The sequence below is a fragment of the Coffea eugenioides genome, chromosome 2 (assembly GCF_003713205.1).
Source record: "Coffea eugenioides isolate CCC68of chromosome 2, Ceug_1.0, whole genome shotgun sequence".
NCBI classification, from domain to species: Eukaryota; Viridiplantae; Streptophyta; class Magnoliopsida; order Gentianales; family Rubiaceae; genus Coffea; species Coffea eugenioides.
The window spans coordinates 71,959,056-71,983,677 of NC_040036.1; the positions used below are offsets into that span (position 1 = coordinate 71,959,056).

A 24,622-nucleotide genomic window follows, 5' to 3' on the forward strand; every position below is an offset into this window, starting at 1 on the left:
AATCTATAAAACTTAATATATATGAAACAATCAAACTATTGAAGACAAAAAACTAACATGACTCTTTTACTTTCTAAAACTTTTCTTACTTTATTTACTTCAATTAGGGGAAAAAAAGTGCCTCGTTTGTTGAGATAAGTTATTTTGTTCTACATTGATGAAACCTCAATATGACTCTATATATTGAAATAAGAAAAGTAAGTAGCAAAATGTCATAAAGTAAGTAAGTAGCAAAATGTCACAACTTTGTCATTCAAACGGTCAAGGGACAAATACTTTTTGTAAAACAACTAAAATGAGTTCACTTATTTTTCTCCTTTTATAGTTTAAATCATCCTAGAATAAACCAATTGGTATTGCTTCTACTGAAATAAGTTGAAAGGATCAACCTCGCAACTTTCTCCAAATTGAGAATTTCTCAATACATTGGACTACTTTGTGTGACCAAAATGAGAGGCTTTTTCAATTTGAAGGAAAAAATTGAGATGCTTTGTTACTTTAGAGTATCGTATGGACACTTTCCAGTTCAAAGAACTAAATAGAGAATTTAGAATACTTTAAAGGACCAAAATGAAAATAACTTTAAGTAATTATGGCAGTAATTATGGCAGTAGTTTGTTGGGTCCAATTTCAAGAATGTCAAGGTGCATGACAAAAGGTTTGTCGGACGTTTATGCATCGAGTCACAATCATATTCATGTTACGCCTGAAAGGAAAAAGACGTGAAATCCACAACAAAACCAGTCTCTTCCCTACTTATATTTGCCCAACATTGAAACTACAATGAAGCATTATGCAGAAGTAGTTGAGCAATATATTGTACCTGCAACGGTGACCACTCAATTGCTTCAAATCTTGAAAGCTTCTTTTTGTCTTGATTCAAGTGACCCTTCAGAACAGTTTTGACCAAAAAAAAAGTGACCCTTCAGAACAAGCAGAAGAAATCATGGATGCAGAAAGGTTACTTCCGGACTGTAGCTCCCAAAATGGTGTTAATGCTGAAAAGGGTTCCTCTCCTAAGGTCACATTTGCAGTAGTTTGCAGCAGCTTTATTGTTCTCTGCTGTTTTTTCACCTATGGCTGTGCTGTAAGTTGCATTTCTTTTTAATTGGCAGTTTAAGCTTTCCTTTTTCTGTCATTTTTTTCCCTTCCTTTTTTTTATTTTTCTGTAAGCTTCTATCTTGCATGTTTCAGTTTGTTGTTTGGTTATTTTGCCATCAATGCATTTGAATGCAAGAGGAGTTAAGCAGATATAATTGGTGGATTTTTGCACCAATATTTACTGCTGATAATTAGACCAGTCACTGTAATCTCGAACCAGTGAGAGGGCAAAAGTTTGTAATGGAATTATAATCATTTTAGTCCCCTATCAATAGCATTAATGGGTTAGAACAATTTAGTCTCCTAGGGTCTTGATTGATTAAAGGGAGTTGATGAAAAATCAGCAAAGTTATATTGAAATCTGCCCAATTTAGTAGATTTGGAATTGGGAATTTTGAAGGATCAAAATGGTCCATAGTCCACATCCATGACATAGAAGGCTAGAATAATATTTAGACACCATGAACCATCATTCTCTATAACGGAAGGTATCAACTTCTCTTCTGTGCTCTGCAAATTTACTCTGTTTTATCTTTTGGTCACCCTTCAGATACTCTTGGTTACGATCATGAAGAACCATTCTACAAGACATTTCTACATTGCCAATCTTATATAAACACTGTGAAATTTTTGGTCATACCTTTGTAGTTTCATGTTTGTGTACTGTTGGAGTGATGAACTTGACATCAATGTATTTTGCACGTTATGTTATCAAGGCAATCAAGCCAAGCCAATCCAAGCCAAGCTTGAGGATCACAAACATTGAGCTCAATCGAAGTCCAAAAGTTCACTCTTGAGTTTAAGCTCGAACTTTACTGAGTCTACAATCATGAGCCTATGACAACTAAAGTAAACCTCAAAATGCGTGCAATTATTAAAATTGGCTTTGGGTTGGCGGATAAAGAAATTTTGCAAAATTTAAAGGCAAATGGCAGGACAATTGAATATGTTGTTTCCTATTTGTCTCAATTTCTTCTTTATGGTACTGAAAGACGGTAAAGTAGAGATAGGAAGTGAAAGAGGAAATGGAGCTTATGTGTTATCAACACCTAGCCCCTAATTTCTATTGACGACTTGAGAGCTGGTGCCACACTATTGAGACCTAGGAATTAATTTTTCAGAAAAGTGGAATATATGGATCCAGGGCATAGCAAGGTTTGAGTTCTGTCTAGTTCAAACCGGTTCGTGTAATTCTTACTACATCTAGTGTAAACTCATATAGTTTTGGTGTAATCGTGAATTTTATACCAACTTTGTTGTACGAGTTGACAAATTCAACTTTATACATCAACCGGTTCGAATTGGACAAAATTCAATTGTGTAGCCCTATTTCCGAAATTTAATCGGCAAGATGACTATACTAAGGGCAATACATGTGAGCATGTATTTTAGATGATTAGGTGTACATATTAACAATTTCACACGTGAGCCATTACAAAATTTCTTCTGTCAATGGCAATATCTCTCGATGTTAACTGCTTATTGCTTTTGTTTTCTCCAGTGTGGATATTCATCTCCTGCTGAATCTGGAATCATACATGACTTGGGCCTTTCTACTGCAGAGGTTCACAGCCTAAACTCCTGAACCATGGGATTTATTACATATGCACTTTGCTATGCTATTGTCAAAAGCAAAGCTAGCTTGTATTATGTGAATAGACGAACCTGGATAATGACCAATAGTAAGTACAGTAGTAAAATGTCTAGATGAAATCATGGCAATGCCGAGGTGATGGTAAGAAAAGCAAAATTCACAATAAGAACACTCTCATTATTCGGCTATGTTTGTTAATGAGACCAGTAGCATAATTATAATAAACAGAACTTATTTGTGCTGATGTCTGGTAGTATACATGACTAAAGAAGCACAAAGCTACTGTACTAACAACATCACCCCTTTCCACATGGAACTTGTTGATTGCAGGCTCATGTAGCTTTATTAAAAAAGGTTTACAAATTGATGCACTGAGAAGTATATACAAGAACTTGAGATTTTAAGTTTTACCATTTTTCCTCTGCATGATTCTCAGCTTGATAATCAAATCTGAGGCAATAGGTATTAGTGTGTATAAGGATTTATCCCCTTGCAAAACCATTAACCATCGACATCAACTCTGTTTTGAATATAAAAACATTGCTCAGTACAGATTAGCTGCTTATTATGCTGCAAATCTGTTTGAACAGTAACGCAACATTAGTGCTCCTGTCAATATTCCTTCTCTTGCTGGTTTGTGACCTTTTCTCATCGCCCATTGCATTTTCAGTATTCGACTTTTGGGTCATTGTTGTTATTTGGATCCATGTTGGGTGCAATCATAAGCGGCAAAGTAGCTGACATCATTGGTCGAAGAGGCGTAAGTTTGTTAAGTTCTAATTTAAGAAGTATTAATTATGAGCAGATTCATCATTCTCAATGCAGATGAAACTAGTATTTCAACTCTGCCCCTTTGGGTGCAGGCATTATGGTTTGCTGAACTACTTCTCATCATTGGTTGGCTAGCAATTGCGTTTGCAAAGGTTCCTTCATTTCTTCTGTCCTAGAATTGACAATTAACACGTTTTCCTTTATTTATTCTGTCAAGATTAAGCACGTCTGTCAGAAGTTGTTTTAGGGTATACGTATGATAAAGCTCAATATTCTAGTGGTTTGGATTTCTTAAGACTTGAAAAAGATTATTTCAGAAACTACCTTATTTTCTTTGTAAACTGGTCCAGAAACAATTCATAGCACAATAGACTGTTGATAATATGCCAATAGATATTGTAATGGATGGGAAAAGTGAATAAAAAAAAAACTGCAACTGAAGTTGTTGAGGTAAATATCATATTACGGTGCAATTGCAAAAGAACAAATCTGCAAGGATGTCTTCAAAAGGTTACATTGCCAGATTCAAGCAAACAAATTAATTAAACGCTGTAGATTATAACATTTCCATGAGATGTCTATTATTAGAGAGGAAAAGTTAAAAAGGAATAAGTAAGCATATACTAAATCAGGAAAGCACTAACAATTCAACTTTCACAGGGCGTGTGGTGGCTCATAGTAGGAAGACTGTTGTTGGGATTCAGCACTGGAGTTCAAACTTATGTGGTAATTGAAGCAAGTTTATCAAGCTATTATCCTTTTGTTTATCAGTTCCTTTCATACGTAGACCCACTTTTATTCTGGTTCACAGTCTATCGTATATCTTGCTGAAACCATACCACCAAATAATCGGGGAGGATTCACAATGGCAAGTCAGGTAAACTGAAAAAGTAAGATGTTCTTTAAAGAAGCAATACCTCTCCTAACTGCATTTTCTATAAACTCACAGTTCATGGCATGTGCGGGCATCGCTGTGATGTTTTCCTTCGGGAACATCATTCCATGGCGTTTTCTAGCCTTAATTGGTAATGTTGCTTTCTACTGTCTGTCACTTTTATAAGCTGAAGTCATGTTGGTCAGTGCATTTACTTATTTTTCCTATTAGACAAATTGCATGCATACTTTTAACAATTTCTTTGCGTCATGTTTCCAGGAACCATACCGTGTATCATACAACTCATTGGGTTATTCTTTGTTCCCGAGTCTCCTAGATGGTTGGTGCGTTTTATTTGATATTCGCAATTAGTTCCTTTGCTGATTGATGTACAGAAATAGGAGAGAGTAAAAAGTAAAGAATTTGACAACAGTCACATAATAACCTATCCTTCCATTCAAAGCAAAAGCCATAGTAATATCGTGCTTTGTTCAGGACCGAGTAACCAAATGTGGGGAAATCCCTGACAGAAAAATTTATGAGTTTTTAGCACAATGAGATGCCGATTATCACGTATTATATTTCTATTCCCAATTTTCTGTTGTGTAAAATGATAGAATAGGTCATAAAACATTTCTGCTGGGATAAAGAACAATAGATTTTGAACTGAAGTTTTTAGACGAGAAAAAAGAGTACAACTATTTCTTTTGTAAACAAACTAGACCTTGGTGTTTATGCTATGGCATCAAAACTTGTCGGAATGAAGTTATAAAAGAATTTTAGAGACAAAGGAAGACAATTTTCAATGTGTTCTTCGAAGAAATTTCTTAGAATTTTGCCTCTCCTTTCTTTTTGTTAACTTTTACTTTGTCCTGCTGACCAGGTTTGCTTTTTCTTTGATTGCTTTTACTAATAGTCCAAACTATTAACTTACTTGCAAAGGAAAAAGGGTTGAAAATCGAGTACCATATTTGTTTCCATACTTGCTCTGTTAGCTGATTACATGATTTGTTCCCTGTAGGCAAATGTTGGTCGACAAAAAGAGCTAGAAGCAAGTCTTCAATGGCTTAGAGGTAAGGAAACTGATATCTCTCAAGAAGCCGCTGAGATACAGGTAATTTGTAGACATCACATTTTAGAAACTGAATCTCTTAATTGAACTAAGAAGAAAAGGCATTACCATTTCTGTTACCCATTCATAGCTGGTGAAACTATAACGAACTTGGGATCTTGTAGGACTGCAACCAATCTCTATATAAGCAACCAATCTCTAGATTTCAGGAGTTGCTTGAGACGAGATATGCCCGTCCAGTCAGTGTGAGCTCCAGCAGTTCAATCTGAGAAGGGCCTGCAACAATTATTAACATGTCCTATCTTCCTAATTCTTGTCATATATTTTCAGATTGGAGTTGGACTATCTTTCCTGCTACCATGGGGAGGCAGTAATGGAGTTTTATTATACGCAAGCTCGATATTTGATACTGCAGGTAAATTTAGAGTCTGGATTAATTTGATCCAGAAATATAAAAGACTTCGACTTGAGAAATTAATTTCCTAAATTGTTTTCTCTGCTCACCCTTTAGTCAATGGTGTATTACTTGGTACACTGAGAAAATTGATACGACATGCACGTAATGTGTTAAGAGAGCTAAACTTCAGGTGATGACAGGTTGCAATGTTGGTATTGCAACTACGACTATGTCTTTTATTCAGGTACTCCAGCTTGAATGTGGATTATTTATAAGGCATCTGCTTGATGTGTATTTCACGACATGTTAGCATTTTCTGCAGATTCCGTTTTCTGTTTTAGGGGTTCTCTTGATGGATAAATTTGGAAGAAGGCCACTTCTAATGGTTAGAATGTCGACTATATTTTTCTTTTATTCTTTCATCTATTTGACATTAATACCAGAAGTTTCATAGGTGGATTTGGCTGGAGCATGCTTGGGAGGCCTTCTTATAGGAGTGGGATTCCTGTTGCAGGTTTTATTGGACATTTCAGTTATCTCTGTTTCATTGATCATATGAAAGTTAATGTTCTTAGATATTGGTGAATATGAGCAGGATTTAAAACTGCCGGTGGATCTCAGTGCAACAACAGTTTTTGTTGGCATGCAGGTAGCTTCATGAATAATAGTAAAACATCACTTCAACAAAAATTTTTAGCCATTAGTTTCTTTTGTTACATTTGTTATCATTTGGCTGGAAGATCATAACAGAAGTATGCAGCAAATGTATGAAATTGTTTGAAATCTGAAAATCGCCTTTCATGCCTTTGGAAATTCATTCCTGTCTATTGCAGAACTGAATTTGGACATGATGTTGCTTTATTATAGATTCTTTATCTGAACTAGATGAAACTGAACCATTTGTATATTCTTATTCCTGACACCAGATGTTTTTTGCATTTTATGCCTTTGGAGCTGGTTTGCCATTCGTCATCATCGCTGAGGTTTGCCATTTTCAATATACTCTTTAATTGTATCCTTTTCAGACTTATCAAGGGGTGCAAGACATTTCAAAGAATCTGAACCCTTGTCTAATTGGCGTCTTTCCATTGCAGGTATTTCCAATGAACATAAAGGGCACAGCTGGAAGTTTAGCAGCTTTCATTAACTATTTGAACTCGTGGATTGTCGCCTATGTCTTTAACTTTTTGTTCAAGTGGAGTTCAGCAGGTAATTAATCTCTCTCTCTCTCTCTCTCTCTCCAATATATATATGTGTGTGTGTGTGTGTGTCCTTGCGCATTCTTCTTTTTTACATATAAATATTGGCAAATGTTAGTTTTATCAATATGACGCAACTCTTTCAATCTTTCTCATGAAATTTCAGATCAGATAGAATTTGAACAAGGGTTGAGTATGCATATTTTACACTCAACTCTACCACTGCTAATAAGTGCTAAGCTAAGTTAGAATTGTTTGCTCACTTTCTTCCTTCGGCTCTTCTGATTATCAAATACACTTACCTCTGTTTTAGAAACTCATAAGAGCCATAGAAAGTGAAAAAGATTAGCAAATTTTCGCACATCCTAACAGATTCTCAATTGTTTCTTTTGGAATAATCTTTTTGGTTGAATCATGAGTGAGCAGGAATGCTTTGCATGCCATGCGATTAACTGAGAAACATAACAGATATGCTTGTTTCACCTTCCCTTTGAATGTTGTCCTCCAGGAGCATTCTTCATATTTTCGATTATCTATGCATTGCTGATTCTCTTCGTCCTAAAGATGTTGCCTGAGACAAAGAAGAAAAGTCTTGAAGAGATACAGGCACTGTGGACACAAGAAGTCCACTGATATTTGCAGGAACTTCTTATACCAGCAATGCTGCACAAGTTGTAAGGTGTTGAGAAGCATGATACATAAAGCACTGATCCCAGATGTCAAAAATAAGTTGTTGAAATGGAAAACTAAAAACCAGATCATAATGGCTTGTTAGGTCCTCTTCTTTTCCATGAAATTCTATGTTTCGACAATGCCAATTTTCTCCTTCCAATTGATTCCTTACCTTAGCAGCAGCTGGATTAACATTTAGCCATTATAAGGGCTTGTTGAGTTCTCTTCTTATCTGTGGAATTCTATGTTTCTACATTGCCAATCGATTCTTTACTTTAGCAGCTAGATTTAACATTTAGCCATCATGTACGTACACTATGAATGAGGTGTGCAAACGCTAAGCTCATAGAAGCTAGAGGGCATTATCGTTTATGATTTCTAACATTGACTAGTTTTCATGGGGACAAAGTATATATTTATAATATTTAGGGCGGTAAAACATGACTATCCAAAGTTGAAGGGGCAAAGTGTGATTAACCATTCATGAAAAGTAATGTATATATCTTCAATTCTCTAAAGGAAATCCAACTGAGATGGAGTTGAAATCTGAAAAGTCTCTATTGTTCGTTAATTATATAACACATATGATATAAATCTATCTATCTATACTCCTTATAAAAGTATGGATAATTTAGACAAGTAGGATGTAAGTAACTATGAAAATTCCTCTCATAGTTGTATATACTTTTATACAAATAGGAAAACTGAAATAGGACTACCAAAATATTTACAACCTATTATTATCATCAATCAAAAAAAAACTGACAGAAAGCTGAATACTAATCGTAAAGTCACATAAACAAGACAATGAAATGAACCAAAGTCTGAAAAAACAGCCCAATTTGAGTACCAGACTACCAATCCTGAATGACAAATCACACAAGAGAACTTTAGTAGAAAAAAACAAAGTGCAGAATGTGAATCTTTGTTTGGATTGGGCTTTATTTCCCAAAATTTATTTGCTTACATCATCATTACAATTTCCAATACACCTTTTTACCTTCTCAATTACCTTTTTATCTCACATACATCACATCACAAAAAGTGCTACAGTAAAAATATCTCTAATAATTCACAATCCAAACAAGCAATCATATGATCAATTCGTGCAAACAAAATACAACCAGCAACCAATTCCCACACCATATCTAATGGAGGAAAAAACAAAGAAGAAAAAACATAGAGTACTTTCTTGTGTATGGAATTTTATTATTGTTGTGCCTTTTCATAATTTAGCATATATATAGAAATAGGTTCACAATAGCATTTTTGGTAAACTATAAGATATCGACAAAAAGCCATTTCACTACAATTTAAAGGAAAAAAGACCCCCAAAATAGGGTTAGATTAAGCATACCAAACACTAAAAATAACCAAAGAGAACTCAATTTTAGGAGTAGATGAAGAGGAACAAAAATTCTGTAGATATGTGAGAGTCAAGGAAAGCAAATGACAAGCACATGATAATTTTAAAAATAACCACAATCACTAAATTTTGTATCATAAGATAGTATAATTTACACTACTCTTGACATGCTTATCATTCACAAAATTTCTAACTATGATTCTATTTCATTATTTCCCAATGCATCAATCAATTTGTACAAGTCCAGAAAGAAACTAACACAAATGAATCTCTCTCTTTGTTGGTATGAATATTCATTAACTAAAAAATAATAGAAACAGCACAATGAAAGATGCACACTATTAAAGAAGACACAAAAAATTGCCACTGCAAACCCAACACCACAATCCTATTGGTTCTTTGGAGCATAAACTAAGAAACAATACCTTAGTTAGTGTTGCAATAAAATGGCTTACAAAAGACTTGTATCGAAGGCCAAAAATAACCTTCTGTTGTTTGATATTACATATATACCATGTATTTATCAAGAGCACGCTGCGTTCATAAGTAGAGTTATTTGTCCTAGATTGGATTGAATGAGGAATAAACTTAACATACAAGCAAGGGTCGAAAGTTTATTAGTTTAGATTTTTGGGTCTAGATTATATTACGACTTATATATTGGATATGTTGGATCTTGTAACATAACGACTTCTTATAAAACTGCAATTCACAATCAAATATAAAAGGGAGTAGTTTATCTATCTTGTACCTTGACATAATATTTATTTCAAAAAAAAAGAAAAACAAAAAACCACCCAAAATTACACCTAATTGCCAAAAAAACATTACATTTACTACTGTTTACACTTGTATTGATCATTAGATGTTTCTTTTCCTTTAACAGAGGTCAGGTTTGGCCCCCCTCTAAATCGCTGTACTCTTTTCGATTATAAATAGATTAAGGGATGGCATCCCTATATATATATATATATATATAAAGAGTATTCAAAAAAAAAAAAACACTTGTACAAACTCCTATCTGTGCTAATTGCATTGACATTTTGCCTAACTCATAATTTGACTCTTTGTCCCTCAGGAGTGTTCTTCATATTTGCTACTATTTGTGCATTGCTTATTCTTTTTGAGGCAAAGTTGTTGCCTGAGACAAAAGGGAAGAGTCTCGAAGAAATACAAGCATTATGGACCCAACAAGATCTCCCCTCTAATTATATCTGCAGTTAGGTGATTGATAGAAATTGTCAATCTCATCTTCGAGAATCAATTATAAAGAATTTGGCTGTCTATGATTTTGTTTCAGATATTTGGCAAAGATCTGCACTGTTAAACTAGGACAGGCCAACTAATTATTTGGTGAACTTTCTCTTTCTCTGTTTGGTAATTAATCAAGTTTTAAATAAGCTAAGCAAGACAAATTTGACATTTTGTAAATAGAGAGCTGTTGCTAAGTCATGTTTAGTGTGACTTGACTGATAAACTTGTGGTCATGGGAGCACATTTTGACTCATGGTGGTGATCGAAATTGAATCCACCTAATTTTTTTAACCAAAAAAAGGTATTCATATTAAGGGTGTGGTTGCAGATTCAATAAAGGATGAGCGCATTTTCGCCTAATTCAAATGGTTAAAAAGTTTAGCAGAGTATTAGTGATATGACTAAAAAGTGCCAACAGCACTTCCTTTGATCTCGACACAACAACGGATTACGATTTGCAACGGATTTTCTGTCTTACACCCTGTGCCATTCTCTGTCCCACTTTTTATTAAATTGTTATTTCTCCTACATAAATATCATGTTTTAGTTCGTTTTTGTTCCCTAAAAATCCAATAACTATTAATTGAGTAATACACAAAATTTAACAAACTAAAAAAATCAAAATGCATAAAAAATGAGATTTTTTCTGAATTTTCTGTTATATTTTTTAATTTTCTATTATATATTGCTTTTTTAAAGCTGCTATATTTATTTTTTACTCAATTAATAGTTATTGAATTTTAAGGGAACAAAAAAGAACTAAAACATGATGTTTATGTAGAAGAAATAGCAATATAATAAAAAGTGGGACAGAGAATGGCACAGGATGTAGGACAGAAGATCCGTTGCGGGATTACAATCATACAAACACATGGAGTTTCACTTTGACTCAGAGTTCTAAACAACATATACAAATATAAAAATTTCTAAAATTAAAGGGGTAAACTATCATTTAGTTTGTATACATCATGGTATATTAGCTTAGAGTAGGATTTTTCCTTAACTTAAATCATATTTTACCTAATATTATCAATATTTTCAACAAAAGGCAAAATCAGAATAATTTTGTACGCTTTTCAAAATTGTTTCTTGTTTTAATCGCGTTCATCCAAGTTGTATAGAGGTGCCAAGCCATGAATGATACAGACTGAAACTAGTCCATAATTGTTCTTCTTGGCTTCGCATGTAAGCCGACTCAGACAACGGGCCGGCCATTAATTAATTACTTCAATAGTACGATTGATTAGGACAGTTTGATTCCACTGATGCTTTTTTTTTTTCTGCTGGTGGGGTGGGTGGCGGTGGTTGGGGGAGGGGGGGGGGATGGGGTGTTTGAATCAGTGAATAACAGACACTAGGGAAGCAACGCTAAGGAGAGAATCGACTGATGTTAAGAAAACTCTAGATCACTCCACTGAAGATATAAAAGACCAAGACATTCATGATGACCAGTTCATCTAAGTTATTTTAAAGAAAGCCAAAAAAAAAAAAAAAAAAAAACGTTACTTAAAAATGGCAAAAAAAAAAAAATGCAAGCGTGCCAAGATTTCAAGCTAAAAATTCAAGCAAGTTCACGGTATCACAAAGGTTGAGCATGTTGAGATCATTTAAAAGTTTGTAAAAAAAATTGTTTAGTCAAAATTAAGAGGTATACTCTCTTTATTATGTATTCTTCGAAAATTTTTAATAAACAGGGCGGGGTCTATGCCTAACGCTTATCATATTTAGGTGGTTTTTATTTTAAAAAAAAAATAACATACATTAATTAGCTAATCAAAGACAATTCTCATTTCACTCTCTTGCACTTCCTCTCTCTTTTTTTTTTTTTTTTGGTCCTAGTCCTAGTAACATTTAGATTCTCTTTAGAATAATAAAGAACATCAATATATATAATTACCCAGACTAAAATCAATTAAGAGATTAGATCCACGCTAATATGAGCCTAGATGTGGGATTAAGAAGTAAGGATGGGGAAGGAGACGGGAGGAAATCAACTCAGGATTTTTAATTCACGGGTTCTCTATTTTAACCGCTAAACTAAGGTCTCCTATACAATTTTAACATAAATTAATTCAACCAAGAAAACCAATTGCAACGTTTCACATACTGTAAACACATTATTAAAATTTCTAATATGGAGTAAGGTTCATATAAGGTTTGGATTTTCTTCTGCATTAAATTACTATCTGATGACCTAAAGCTGTTGGTAACGTAGGCATGTATGAGGTTCGCTATTTTAAGAAAAACCTTGTGAATATGTTTTCCAGAAGTTCAAATCAAAACAGAGGCATTAGGTTATTGTCAATTTGAAGATACTCAAAATTCCATTCTGGCAGATAAAATCTTGATCTAATCCATTCTGCTGTGTAAATTCAGTTTCGTGTTCATGTTTAATTACGTAAGCACATTCATGCTTCAACTGAATTCATGAATAGTAATAAGGTGCCTTGGTGTCAATGGGGAAAATTTTTTTTAAACAAAAAAAAAAAAAAAAGAATTAGAAGAAAAGAAAAAGTATACAGCCAAAACACAATTTGTGTTAGGGAAGTGAATAAGCTTTTATAAAATAGAGACTGAATTTCCTGTCATTATCTAAAACATTTACTACTTCATGAAATATGTGAATTACAACTGAATACTTGACACTCGAGAGCCTATACAATCTAATTATTCAGCAAGGTAATCCCACCCTTTAAAAAAAAAAAAATACTGAGTAAAAGTTGACTATATGGTGAAGGCACGTAACTGTCAGGGTGGTTTAACAAAGATGACTAATATCACAAAATGCGATTGGTTGTATGGAAGAAGTTCAAAGTCAGAACGATGCTGGTTGCTGGTTTCTTGTTCTTGCAAAAGTAATTTAAATTTGGGTGAATTTGGTTCCTGTCATGCTTCCAGGACCAGAAGTCACTTATAAGGTTTTTACAAATTGATTATCAATACTTGACCACCAATACAACAACTCTTACACTGACAATAAGATTCAAATACATGATCTTTTATAAGAAAATAATTTGTCCTTACCAATTGAACCAGAACAATATTTTAGTCTTCACATTGACAGTGAAATTTGAATATACAGATCTTTTGCGAGAAAATGATCTATTTTTACCAATTAAATCAACTTATATTGACATGAATTAAGTAAAGCGTCGCACGTCTAAATGTAGAAAATGTATGGTGAGGGGCCATGTTTTTCCGGTGGATAAGTAATACGACACTTGAGAAAAAGTCAAATACCTGCACTAACAACTCTAACCAATGATGAACCGAATTTATCACTCAACATATAGTATAAATTTCATGTAGGGCCAGTTTCCATCTTATCTGATCCTTATATGATCTCATCAAGTAAACAAAGTTACAATGACGTTAACAAATACATTAAACATGTAAAAGGAAAGGTACTTTTTTCTAATCTAATGAATCAAAGTGTTCTTTTATTTTGTCTCGTATGATAAAAGGTGCGTCATATATCTTCTTAAGTGAAACAGTTTAGAATTACTGGTCTAGAGCAACACAATTTAGGAAGTGAGTATAAAATATCAAAATTCTACGGTGGACTCCATTTTCTATCTTTTTTGTGCTTATTTTATAATCTTAAGGGCAAAGAAGAGAATAGAAAACCTTAACCAAACGCTAATTGTTTATGTTTTTCTTATTATGTCCAAGATTAATCCGAAAAGATTTGTTTATAAAAGGCTAAAGCCTTGTTGATTCATATAGTGCCATTGGCATTTCCTATGATTGATACATTATTGAACATAGATCTAAGTTGATGTGTTTCATATGATGCCATTTTCGGGCCACCTATAAGAAATATGAGCAAGTGGAATTGTGACATTGACATATTTGTTTTTAATTCAAAAAAAATTGTCGGTAGGGATTAACTATTGATCACAAATTAAGTTAGAGTACTACAAGAAAAATAAGAAAAAAAAATCCATAGGTGACATCGAAATATTAGTTTTATATATTGGGTTCTCACAATATGTGTTTTGACGTGATTTTTGAACTACTACTATACTTGTTTCTGTTTATTTCAGTTGTAATGAATGCCGAATTGCAAATTTCGTACTAATTATATTTATGTGCATAATGGAACGGCATGGTGTCGTACAATTAAATTTTTGTTTGGATTGCTTCATATTTCCCCAATTTTATTTGCTTACATCATCTTTACAATTTCCAATACACCTTTTTATCTTCCCAATATCTTTTTATCTCACATACATCACATCACAAAAAGTGCTACAGTAAAAATATCCCAAATAATCCCAAATAACTTACAATCCAAACAGTTGGATTGGGGTGTTAGTCAATTTGGATTTTTTTATTAGTTTGGTTTTTTATTTAGATTTTTTGAAAATTCCAGAACTGATGGAGCCAACTCAACTTTATTTCGGATAATTTTTGATGAATAGGGGTGATGTTGAACCAAATAGTTCGACTCAATCTCGTGAGCTATTCGATCAATAGTTCGACTCGAACTCGCTTTGATTGAACTTGAATTTGTGTTTAAACTACTCATTTGAGCTCATGAGTAGAGTTTGAGTTCCAAATTCTTGTGCTGGAAGGCTCGACGAGTCTAATCGATCTTTTTATGATATATATTTTTTAATTCTTATATTTATTATTATAAAATGTCAACTATATCCTTTACTTGATATTATATGTAAAATATTAATTTTTATTAGGTGAGTTTGATTAGACTCAAATAGGCTCTATTGAGGTTGATTAGACTCAATTAAATTTAATTAAATTCAAACTTGAGTTCAAGCTCGAGTAGAGTAAACTGAAACCGAATTTGAGTTCGATGTCAACTTTTAAAAGGTCGACGAGACGAACTTAAAATCAAGTTCGAGTTCAATTATTTTATCTTGAATGGTCAAGTAGTGCACTGCTCGAATTCAACTATATTCGAATGCACCCATATTGATGAATTTCTTCCTGTGCGTAAAAGGAATTGTTGCTAATGGTTCCAATTGCCATAAAACCAAAAACATTAAATAGGCGAAATTTAAAGGAATGTTTGCCTAGAAACAGAGATTAATAGTAGGTCAGCTTGATTAGGTTTGTCAAACTAGCAAAATTTTCAACAAGCACTTGTCCAAATGCACTTTTAGCAAAAATTAAAAGCCAACTTATGAGCCTGAATTTCTATAATTAGGAAAGTCAAAACTTATGAGGTTGCCAAACACGTGAAAAATAACATAGGAAAACAACTTCGTAAGATCTCCCCAACTGCCTTTTTTTAAAATAAATAAATGTTTCGTGTAATTAAGTGGTAATGACGAGTCGCTATATAAGCAATTAAGTATATCACATGCATTTGTGGACAAAAATCCAAGTCGTTGACTTTTGGGGAGGACATTTCCTTTTGTGTCTGTGTGGCTCTTGTTCGACATTCATTCAGGAGGACTGGAAAGCAGCTTACCTAGGGCTGTCAACGGGCCGGGTCCGGGCCGGAATTCATTATTCCTGACCCGGACCCGAATTACTATGCCGGATTCGGATCCGACCCGTTTACCCGACGGGTCTTTTATTCTATGTTCCGGATCCGGATCCGCGGGTCCCGGATCCGGATCCGGGTCTACCCGAACAAATTTACCAAAATTTATAATTTCTAATAAAAATGAGAAAAAAATATATTTGTAAACTAATTTCTAACTAATGCAAAGAAAAAATCAAATAAGAAAAGAAATCAAATTAACTTTATTAAAATACATCACCCTAATCAAATTATATTGATAAATATATATTTTTTAAATTATTAATTCATTTATATCCGGATCCGGGTCTAAAACGGGTCGGAATACTATATTCCGTATCCGACCCATTTTTTTGTTTGACAAAACGGATCCGAATCCGGATCCGGGAAACGGAATTAAATCCCTACCCATACCCGCAAAAATTTCACGGATCCGGGTCTAGACCCGACCCGTTGACAGGCCTAAGCTTACCCTCTAAAGTAGGGGTTTGTTTAGATAGTGAATTTATCCCAAATAATATTTCGCTTGTATCATTAACATATTTTTCAACTCACTTTTTTATATTTCTAACCACCTTTTTATCTCACATATGTCACATCACAAAAAGTGTTACAGTAATTATTCCGAATAATATTTCAAATACTCTATTTTTCTTATAGGAAAAGTGGATTCTACTATTTTCTGCCTTCCTCCTCAATTTTCCAAAATGGTCAAAACAACTCGTCAATGGGATTGCCAATTTTAGCGTAAAGTTGTAGCATGGCATGGACATGTTTTATACTATATATGACTTTCTCAAACCGAGCGTCTAATGTGTCTGTGTGTGTCTACGTGCATATGTATGTATATGTGTATGTCTATATATATATATATATATATATATATATATATTGTAGTATTTTTATTAATCCGATTTATGAAGGTAAAGTCATGCAACCGTGTGTGTCGATGACGGTTTATCCGTACTATATATATACTTTCCATGAATTTCTTTTTTAAAAAATAAATTTTTTGCATTAGGTAATTTGATATTTCGAAAGTAAATTAAGATTTCAAATCTTTGTATATCAACACTTTTTAAGAAGTGGTTTAAACGATCCAATGACCAATACAATCACCAAGAAAATGGTTTAGAGCTGCAATAATGTGTGAGAGAAAGCTGAAAAGTAACAGAACATGTGATTATCATCAATTTTCCATCGTATATTAAGCGTATGGCCAACTAAACTAGACAGCTTAAAAACGTGTTAAAAGAGAAAAACGTGATGAAAAGTTGACCAACCCAAGTCATGAATAACTGGAGAGAAGTCAATTTATAAATTGACTTCAGTCTTGCCGCGTAGAAAACTGCGCGATATTCTTCCAACTAAATATTGATGACTTCGGTCTTCGGTGGCGGCTCTAAGGCCACGCGGCCAAATTGTCCATGCAACGTAGCCTTTGCTACTTTCCCATCAAAATCTAGATAATTTTGTAATATGGCAACACTTTGCTATTATCAAGATTTTAAGACTTTTTATTTGCTGTTAAGGATTTAGGTCTTATAATTTTTCAAAAACTTATAGTTAAATTGAGAAAGTAGCTAAAATAAGTGCGCAACAAAATGACACTCTGTGCAGTTAAATAATGAATTACATGTAAATTCAGTGTACTGGACAATACTAATCAATGTTTCAAAACTCAAACTACACTGATCGGTTCAACCGAATAACTCAGAATAGAACAAATGTCTAATCCTAAATTAGACTAATCAGTGACACGATCAAATTCAGTCAAAAATCAAGTTTAACTAAGAAAGTTGAATAATAAAAAAAGAATTTTTTCTAAAATATTTTTATACTTTTTTCTCTGTTTTGTTGTACTTTTAATTTTTATGTGCAATTAATATACATACTTATAACATCATAAGGATGTAAAAAATTTTGGTTCCGCATTTTAAATCCCAAACCACCAAGCTCGGCCGCATGGATCCCTGTCCGAGTTTCAAATTAAACCTTGGTACTATTTGGATGCTCAATTGAAAAATATCAAAGTCCATTATTTATCACTTTAATTGTGTTCTTTGACTTGTTGGACGGCATCGAGAATGTAGCTGAAAGACTCTCTATTATTTGGCCTGCCGTCAAGAATGTCAAAGGATGAAGCCCCATGCAGCTTCTATCCAAAAGTCAGTCCATGGGGATCTAAGGGGGATACTAGTTTTTTATGCAGTACAAAAAAGAAAAAAAGAACATGTAACTTTTATGTTTAGGTGAAGAAACTTGGATGAATTTATGTACATAATTCTTGAATTCAAGATATTCACTTAGTACATGTCCACCAGAAACTTGGGAAAGCTACTTTTTATAAATAGAACAACTAAAAATTTGTATTGACCGTAAAATGGTTACTTTATACTAGGGCAAAAAAAAAAAAGTGAAGACATGAATTTAAAAGTGAAAATGAAAGAATATTGAATGAACTTTGTGTTCCTAAATGATTTTGATCAATGTGTGAAACTCACTCTTTCCTCAGACACCATAACTGCACGTAACCATTTTACAACAGGCCAGTAATTGGCGCAAGGGATAATTTCAGAAACCTCAAAACCTCCCTTGAGATTTCTGATAATTTCGCTCGTCTCACTTGTGGTTTACAAAATAATACTAACCTCCTCTACAGCGTTTTATTGGGATAAAATTACTCATATACCCTAATATATTATGTTTTATTGGAAATTAACATGTGGCAATTACGTAATTAGGTACTAATTAATAAAAATAGTTGCTGAAAATTTTTTAATGATGAACAGCAATCTACAATTACAAAATGGTGCCAATTGATATACCAAATATTCGTTCACTCTCATAAATTGATACACCAAATAGTAATTTATTTGTATCTAAAAAATCTTCACAGTTGCCTTACAATTACACTTGCAATATTTGTTCTTGATGCTAAAAAATGTGTATGAATTTTATGATTTCTTCCTATAGCTTGACAAGACCGTAATTTTTGCACCTATACTTCACCTTCAACTTGGAAAATCCACACAAAATCACTATTTTTTTCACCTCAATTTTTGGCTGTTTCAAGTGACAGTAAGATCCATCTTAATGTTTCTTATTGCCTTTTTATATGCAAAATGGTAAGGACTTGAAAAAATAACCATTGTAATCTAATGCACTAGTCATTCGTCCAAATTTGTAGAGAAAATTAGTTACTACTTATTTTTCGTTCTTTGTTATTTGCACTTACCTTCCCTCACTTTTAATAATATATTTTCCATTCCTTTACAATATAACTTATATACAAGCATAAAGAGTATTATGGAATAAAAGTTTTATCTCTCTTGTCGAAGCACTTTTTTAATGATATTTTTTTATTTGGACTAATTTTATTATCAAATCTTAACCTCAGGAGCGGTTAGTATAATTTTACAAATCTAATGGAAGGTCAATGAAATTATCCATTGGCATAATCATTGAACCTTACGAGACAAGTTATGGCGTATTAGTTACGTACCCTCTCATCACGTACAACTTTTGGATGTCGTTTCAAATTGCACCTGTGTGATTTGACTTCCATGGTGGCAATGGCTCCAAGAACTTTAAGCTATCCAAATCAACTTCCATTTCCATTTTCAAGTAAAGCAAAAAGGCATATAATATAGGTTCGACTTAGGTACAATTGAGAAGATTTTTACATTTAGATGGGGTAGACTAACATATATATTTTTTTCATTTACACTAACTCGATATATGAGTACAACAGTCTATAATGGTTTATCGAATCTTGAAAGAAATACCATCACCATATCAACTACATTGAAAGCCAACCGAACATGCACCACATAGAAGAAAGGTCAGTCTATTAATTAGATGTAGGAAATGTTAGGTTATTTTGTATTAGTATATGTTAGGTCTAATCCTGAAAAATTAATCAACGATAACAATAGAATTTTTAACAATTAAATAAAGATAATAATAAAGTAAATAAAATAAACAAAAAGACACAGTAAAATACTTGATTCGGCCAAATTGACTTGTGTCTGCGGATGAAAGGGTAGCAGATTTACTATAACAAAAAAAGAGTACAAAACTTAGAAAATAATTTCAAACTCCAAAGGCACCTAAAACGGAAAACACAACATAGCAATTTTTTTGAAAAATTGCTATGTTTTCCGTGAACACATTTTTTAATCAACTTTTTATCTCATATATATCAAATCGCTACAGTAATTTTTCTATAAAAAATCCAGAAAAATGCAATCCAAACAAAGCTAGCGCAAAATGCTTAACAACTCAAAGATCCACTAACTTGCTCTTTTAATTTGATATCTGACCAAAATTTCTCTTAAATCAAGGCAAGGGTCCCTCCAAAACTCTTTTGGGCTACTGCCTTTAATACACTCAAATTCATTTAAATCTATTGTATTTATAACCACTAAGAGAAGAGATTTCTTTGTAAAACTTTCGATGTAGGATATAAAGGCAAATTTAACAAATTTTAATCTTGACATGTATCTAACATCGCAAATAAATAGCAAACACGCTCCAACTTCTCCATAAAAGTCCAATAGATCCCAACGAACTATAAAAGTCCCGATGGACCATAATGAGCCATTAATGAACTAAGATGTAAAAAATTCAACAAATTCCAACGGGCTAAAACTCACAAAAAATTCAACAAATCTTAACCTCCTAAAATAAGGAACATAGCAATTTTGTTCTATCTTCTTCATAAACTTTCAACAAATTCTAACGAGCCAAATAGCTCTTATTCAAAAAACTTCTCGATAGAAGTCCAATAGATCCCAACGAACTATAAAAGTCCCAATGGACCATAATGAGCCATTAATGAACTAAGATGTAAAAAATTCAACAAATTCCAACGAGCTAAAACTCACAAAAAATTCAACAAATCTTAACCGGCTAAAATAAGGAACATAGGAATTTTGTTCTATCTTCTTCATAAACTTTCAACAAATTCTAACGAGCCAAATAGCTCTTACTCAAAATCCAACTAAACTACAACAAGGGATTTTTCTTCACCCTCTATAACACTAAATCAATATCTCAAAATTGATATTGATAGTTTGTTATTGTTGCCACAGAACCCAGAGCTCGAAGTTCTAATATCGGTTTGTTAAGTCTGGTTCTAAAAAATTAATTAACAAGAACAATAGAGTTTTCGGCAACCCAATAAAAACAATAACAAAATAAATTCGCAGAGCCCAAAGCTGAAGTTCTGATATCAGTTTGTTAAGTCTGGTCCCAAAACCTTAACTAACAAGAACAATAGAGTTTTTGACAAGTCAATAAAGACAATAACAAAGTAAATAAAATAAACAGAAAGATACAAAATTTTACGTGATTCGACCAAATTGACCTACGTCCATGGGTCCACAGGCGAAGAACTAACATATTTACTATAACAAAAATAGAGTACAAAATCTAGAAAATAATTCCAAAACTCAAAAGCACCTAAAATTGAAAATACAAAAGAGTCTAAATAGTATAAAATGCTTAACGACCTAAAGGCACATTAACTTGATTTTTAAGTTTTGATGTCTAATCAAAACCTCTCTTAAACCAGGGTATGGGCTCTTAAAAACTCGCTTGGTTTGGTGCTTTTGGCACACTTAAATTCACTTAAGTTCATTGTATTTATAATTGCCAAGATGAAAGATTTATTTATAAAACTTTAGGTAAAATTGCAAAAAAACTCCTTGTGATTTGACAAATATTTAATTTAACTCCCTCTGATTTGGAAACCTACAATATAATTTCTTGTGGTTTTGACTAAATTAAAAATTGGATAGAAAGTATTCAATCTAACGATTGTGTGTGAAATGTCAATATTGCCAATACTATACGTGAGATGTTTTTTATTAAATTTTCAATTTAGTCAAAACTATAGAGACTTATGGTGCAGTTTTTCAAACAAGAGGGAGTTAAATTAAACGTCCGACAAACCATGGGAAGTTCATTTATATAGGAGCAATATTGATATTTCACGTATAACTATTAGATTGGATGTTTTTCGTCTAATTTTCAATTTAATTGAAATTTTAAGGAGTTATAGTGTAGGTTTCCAAATTAAAGGGAGTTAAATTGAACATTTAACAAATCACAAGAAATTTTTTGATATTTTACCCTAAAATTTTCAATGTGAGATACAAACACAAACTCAACAGCATATTGGTGCATCTAAATACATCTAGCCGCGTAGCCTTGTTGGCATTTGGCTCTCCCAGTGTTGCACGTCAATTGTAATTGAATTTTAGGCCGCCAATATCCTTATCGTAACAGCTGCCGTGGTCTCCTGATATAGTCAAAGCTGTGGAAGTAAAAGACAGCGACAGATCGCTATTCTACTTCGAGAGTTCCAATTTTTTGTCCTGTAACTTTTTGTTTGAAGTTTCGGCCGCGGTACATGTGCATCCAGTAAGCAGTGTTTTCAGAACCGGACCGGACCGGCCGGTTCGACCGGTTGGACCGCGAACCGGCCATGTCACCGGTCCGGTCTAATGCTAAAGCCGGAAGTTCATGGAGAACCGTTGAAACCCGGACGAACCGGACGAACCGTGTGAACCGTTAAGAACCGTGAACCGGCGGTTTTTTAAAATTTTCAACAAAATACCAAGAATGGTGTAGCCATGATTCGAACCTGGGTCTCCCAATTTGCATATGACAATCTTACCGCTAGACTGTAGTTAAGTTTGTTGAGAATTCTACTTGACTAAAAAATATATTAGAACATCAAGTTCTTCTCTTTTTTTTTTTTTCAATTTTTTCTTCTTAACCATTTTTAACCCAAATATCCACAACAAGATTTTCTCAAGTCTTCACCATTATTATCAGGTTATTATCTTTAGCAGATTGTAAACAAGTTGAAAATTTCAACTTTTCTTGTTTTCCAACATCTTGGTAAGTTTAATTTTTTTCTTTTCAAGGCTTTTTTTTTCTATATTATTATCTTTAGTTGATTTTTTTGCATTTTCTTCTTTTTCCCCTCAATTTTCATATGTTTCCCTCATTTTTTGTTTTATTTTTATTTGATTAATTAAGGATGAAATTTTTGCAAAAGTAGTGCACATCCATGTAGGAATTGGGTAGGAATTACAAATAATAACATTGGGCTGGTAAAAAATATGGTAGTTGGCACATAATCGAAGCTATTGATAATTGAATTTAAAATAATTAATGGTATAGGATCATTGAATTTAATATAACATGTTAATTAGTAATGTTTAGTAGCAATTAATTTTTTATGTGTTTAACTGTATATTTGTTTTTCAAAAATTTTTAGTTTTTTTTTTAGTTTGAGCAATTAGATTTATATTTTTATAATAAAATTTTAACTTTTTCAGCTTAAGTTGATTAAATTGTGAAGGTGGTGTGGTTGCTTATCATGCCACTCATAAAATTTGCTATTCAAATGGTTTGTCTTAACTTGAACTCTTTTATGGATTTTTTTAAGGGTTGTAAAAGAATTTCAATATTTAATTTATTTATTTTTTGTGTTTTTATTTGTGATAATTGGTGAACATTTGGATTGTATCTATTTATGTTTATAATGAATTTATGAAAACTTGTGGTGAATTATGATATTTTAATTATATTTAATCATTCCATGTTTTATGTATAACTTTTACGAAATTTATTATTATCATAACTTAAATTAAGTTATGTTGGTAAAGTTCAAGTGTAGAATGAAACCTGCTTAGTACTTAACACTAAAAAAAAAAAAAAAAAAAAAAACAGTGAACCTATGAACCGGCCGGTTGGACCGGTCGGACCGGTCGAACCGTGAACCGGCAACCTCTCCGGTTCACTGACCGGTCCGAGTTTAAAAACATTGCCAGTAAGCAGCGCTCCAATGCAACGAGTTGTATAATAATTGCAAGGGATTTGGGAAGCTGATGATTGTGGTTTGTTCCAGTTTTATACTACTATTGTTATATTTGTTATAGTATCTACCGTACAATGATATAACATATTTATTTTTGAGCAAAAGTTAATGTGTACAAATAAAATATGATATATTAAAATAGAACAATATGATATACATCAAATTATATAACATATTCATTAATTGTATAGAATTGCACAAAACATCATTGTCGTATGACTAATGTTTTGGAAAATGAGTTAAATTGGCCGGCTTGATTTATTGAATTGTAAATTGATTGAATCGATAAAATTAAAAGTAGTCAAAATAGGGTCAAAATCAGTCAAAAATCGATTGAATCGATAATAAAAAAAATAAAACTAGACTTTTGAACTAATTTGCCAATAATTTTTCTTTTCTTTTTTTTTATAATTTACTTTCAATGCTATTTTCTAACTATAAATAAACAAAAAGCTAAACCGTCGGCCCGAAAGGTTGAACCAGTTGAGCCGATTAAACTGCAAATTGAAAACACTGCCTACGGTTTATAGGGAAGGTGTGCCCATCTTTTTCATAGTATTTGTATTTTTCAAAAACATTGCCTACGGTTTATGGATGTCCCCACCTTTTTTATATTTGTATGTTTCAAAAAAAAAAAAAAAAGGACATATGAGCGAAAATGCTTCTAAAGTACAGTATCCAACTTCCAAGAAAGTAGAAAAACCCACATGAAACCGTAACAAACCGTTTTCCAGTCATCATTTATTAATTTTGCCATGTTGTTTTCATGGCTGCTTTTCGTTGAGGTTGCTTCTTCCCTCTTTCTTTCTTTCTTTCCTTTTGGCTTTTTTTGATTGGCCCCATCTACAGATTTCAAACACTATAATAGCGTATGAAGAATGGTGGTTGTGGAAGCATGACGCATGTATATTATATATACAGTTGTGCATTTGCT

General features: G+C 32.9%; 1 protein-coding gene across 3 annotated transcripts; it reads left to right on the forward strand.

Moving 5' to 3' along the window:
* The first annotated feature begins 730 nt into the window (after positions 1-730).
* On the forward strand, positions 731-7,953 carry LOC113763724 (sugar transporter ERD6-like 5). Of its 3 annotated transcripts, none has more exons than XM_027307631.1 (18): positions 731-1,087; positions 2,603-2,665; positions 3,366-3,455; positions 3,559-3,618; positions 4,127-4,192; positions 4,278-4,334; positions 4,416-4,491; positions 4,620-4,684; positions 5,362-5,454; positions 5,577-5,657; positions 5,743-5,827; positions 6,010-6,053; positions 6,132-6,194; positions 6,264-6,323; positions 6,405-6,458; positions 6,736-6,792; positions 6,904-7,018; positions 7,517-7,953. In XM_027307631.1, the coding sequence occupies exons 1-18, from the start codon at positions 947-949 to the stop codon at positions 7,639-7,641; spliced, it is 1,395 nt and encodes a 464-aa protein (XP_027163432.1). In that variant the 5' UTR covers positions 731-946; the 3' UTR covers positions 7,642-7,953. The 3 variants fall into 3 exon arrangements, with proteins under 3 accessions (XP_027163432.1, XP_027163433.1, XP_027163431.1); XM_027307630.1 differs by having other exon boundaries at positions 732-1,087; positions 4,278-4,343; XM_027307632.1 differs by lacking the exon at positions 2,603-2,665 and having other exon boundaries at positions 4,278-4,343.
* Positions 7,954-24,622: the final 16,669 nt, after the last annotated feature.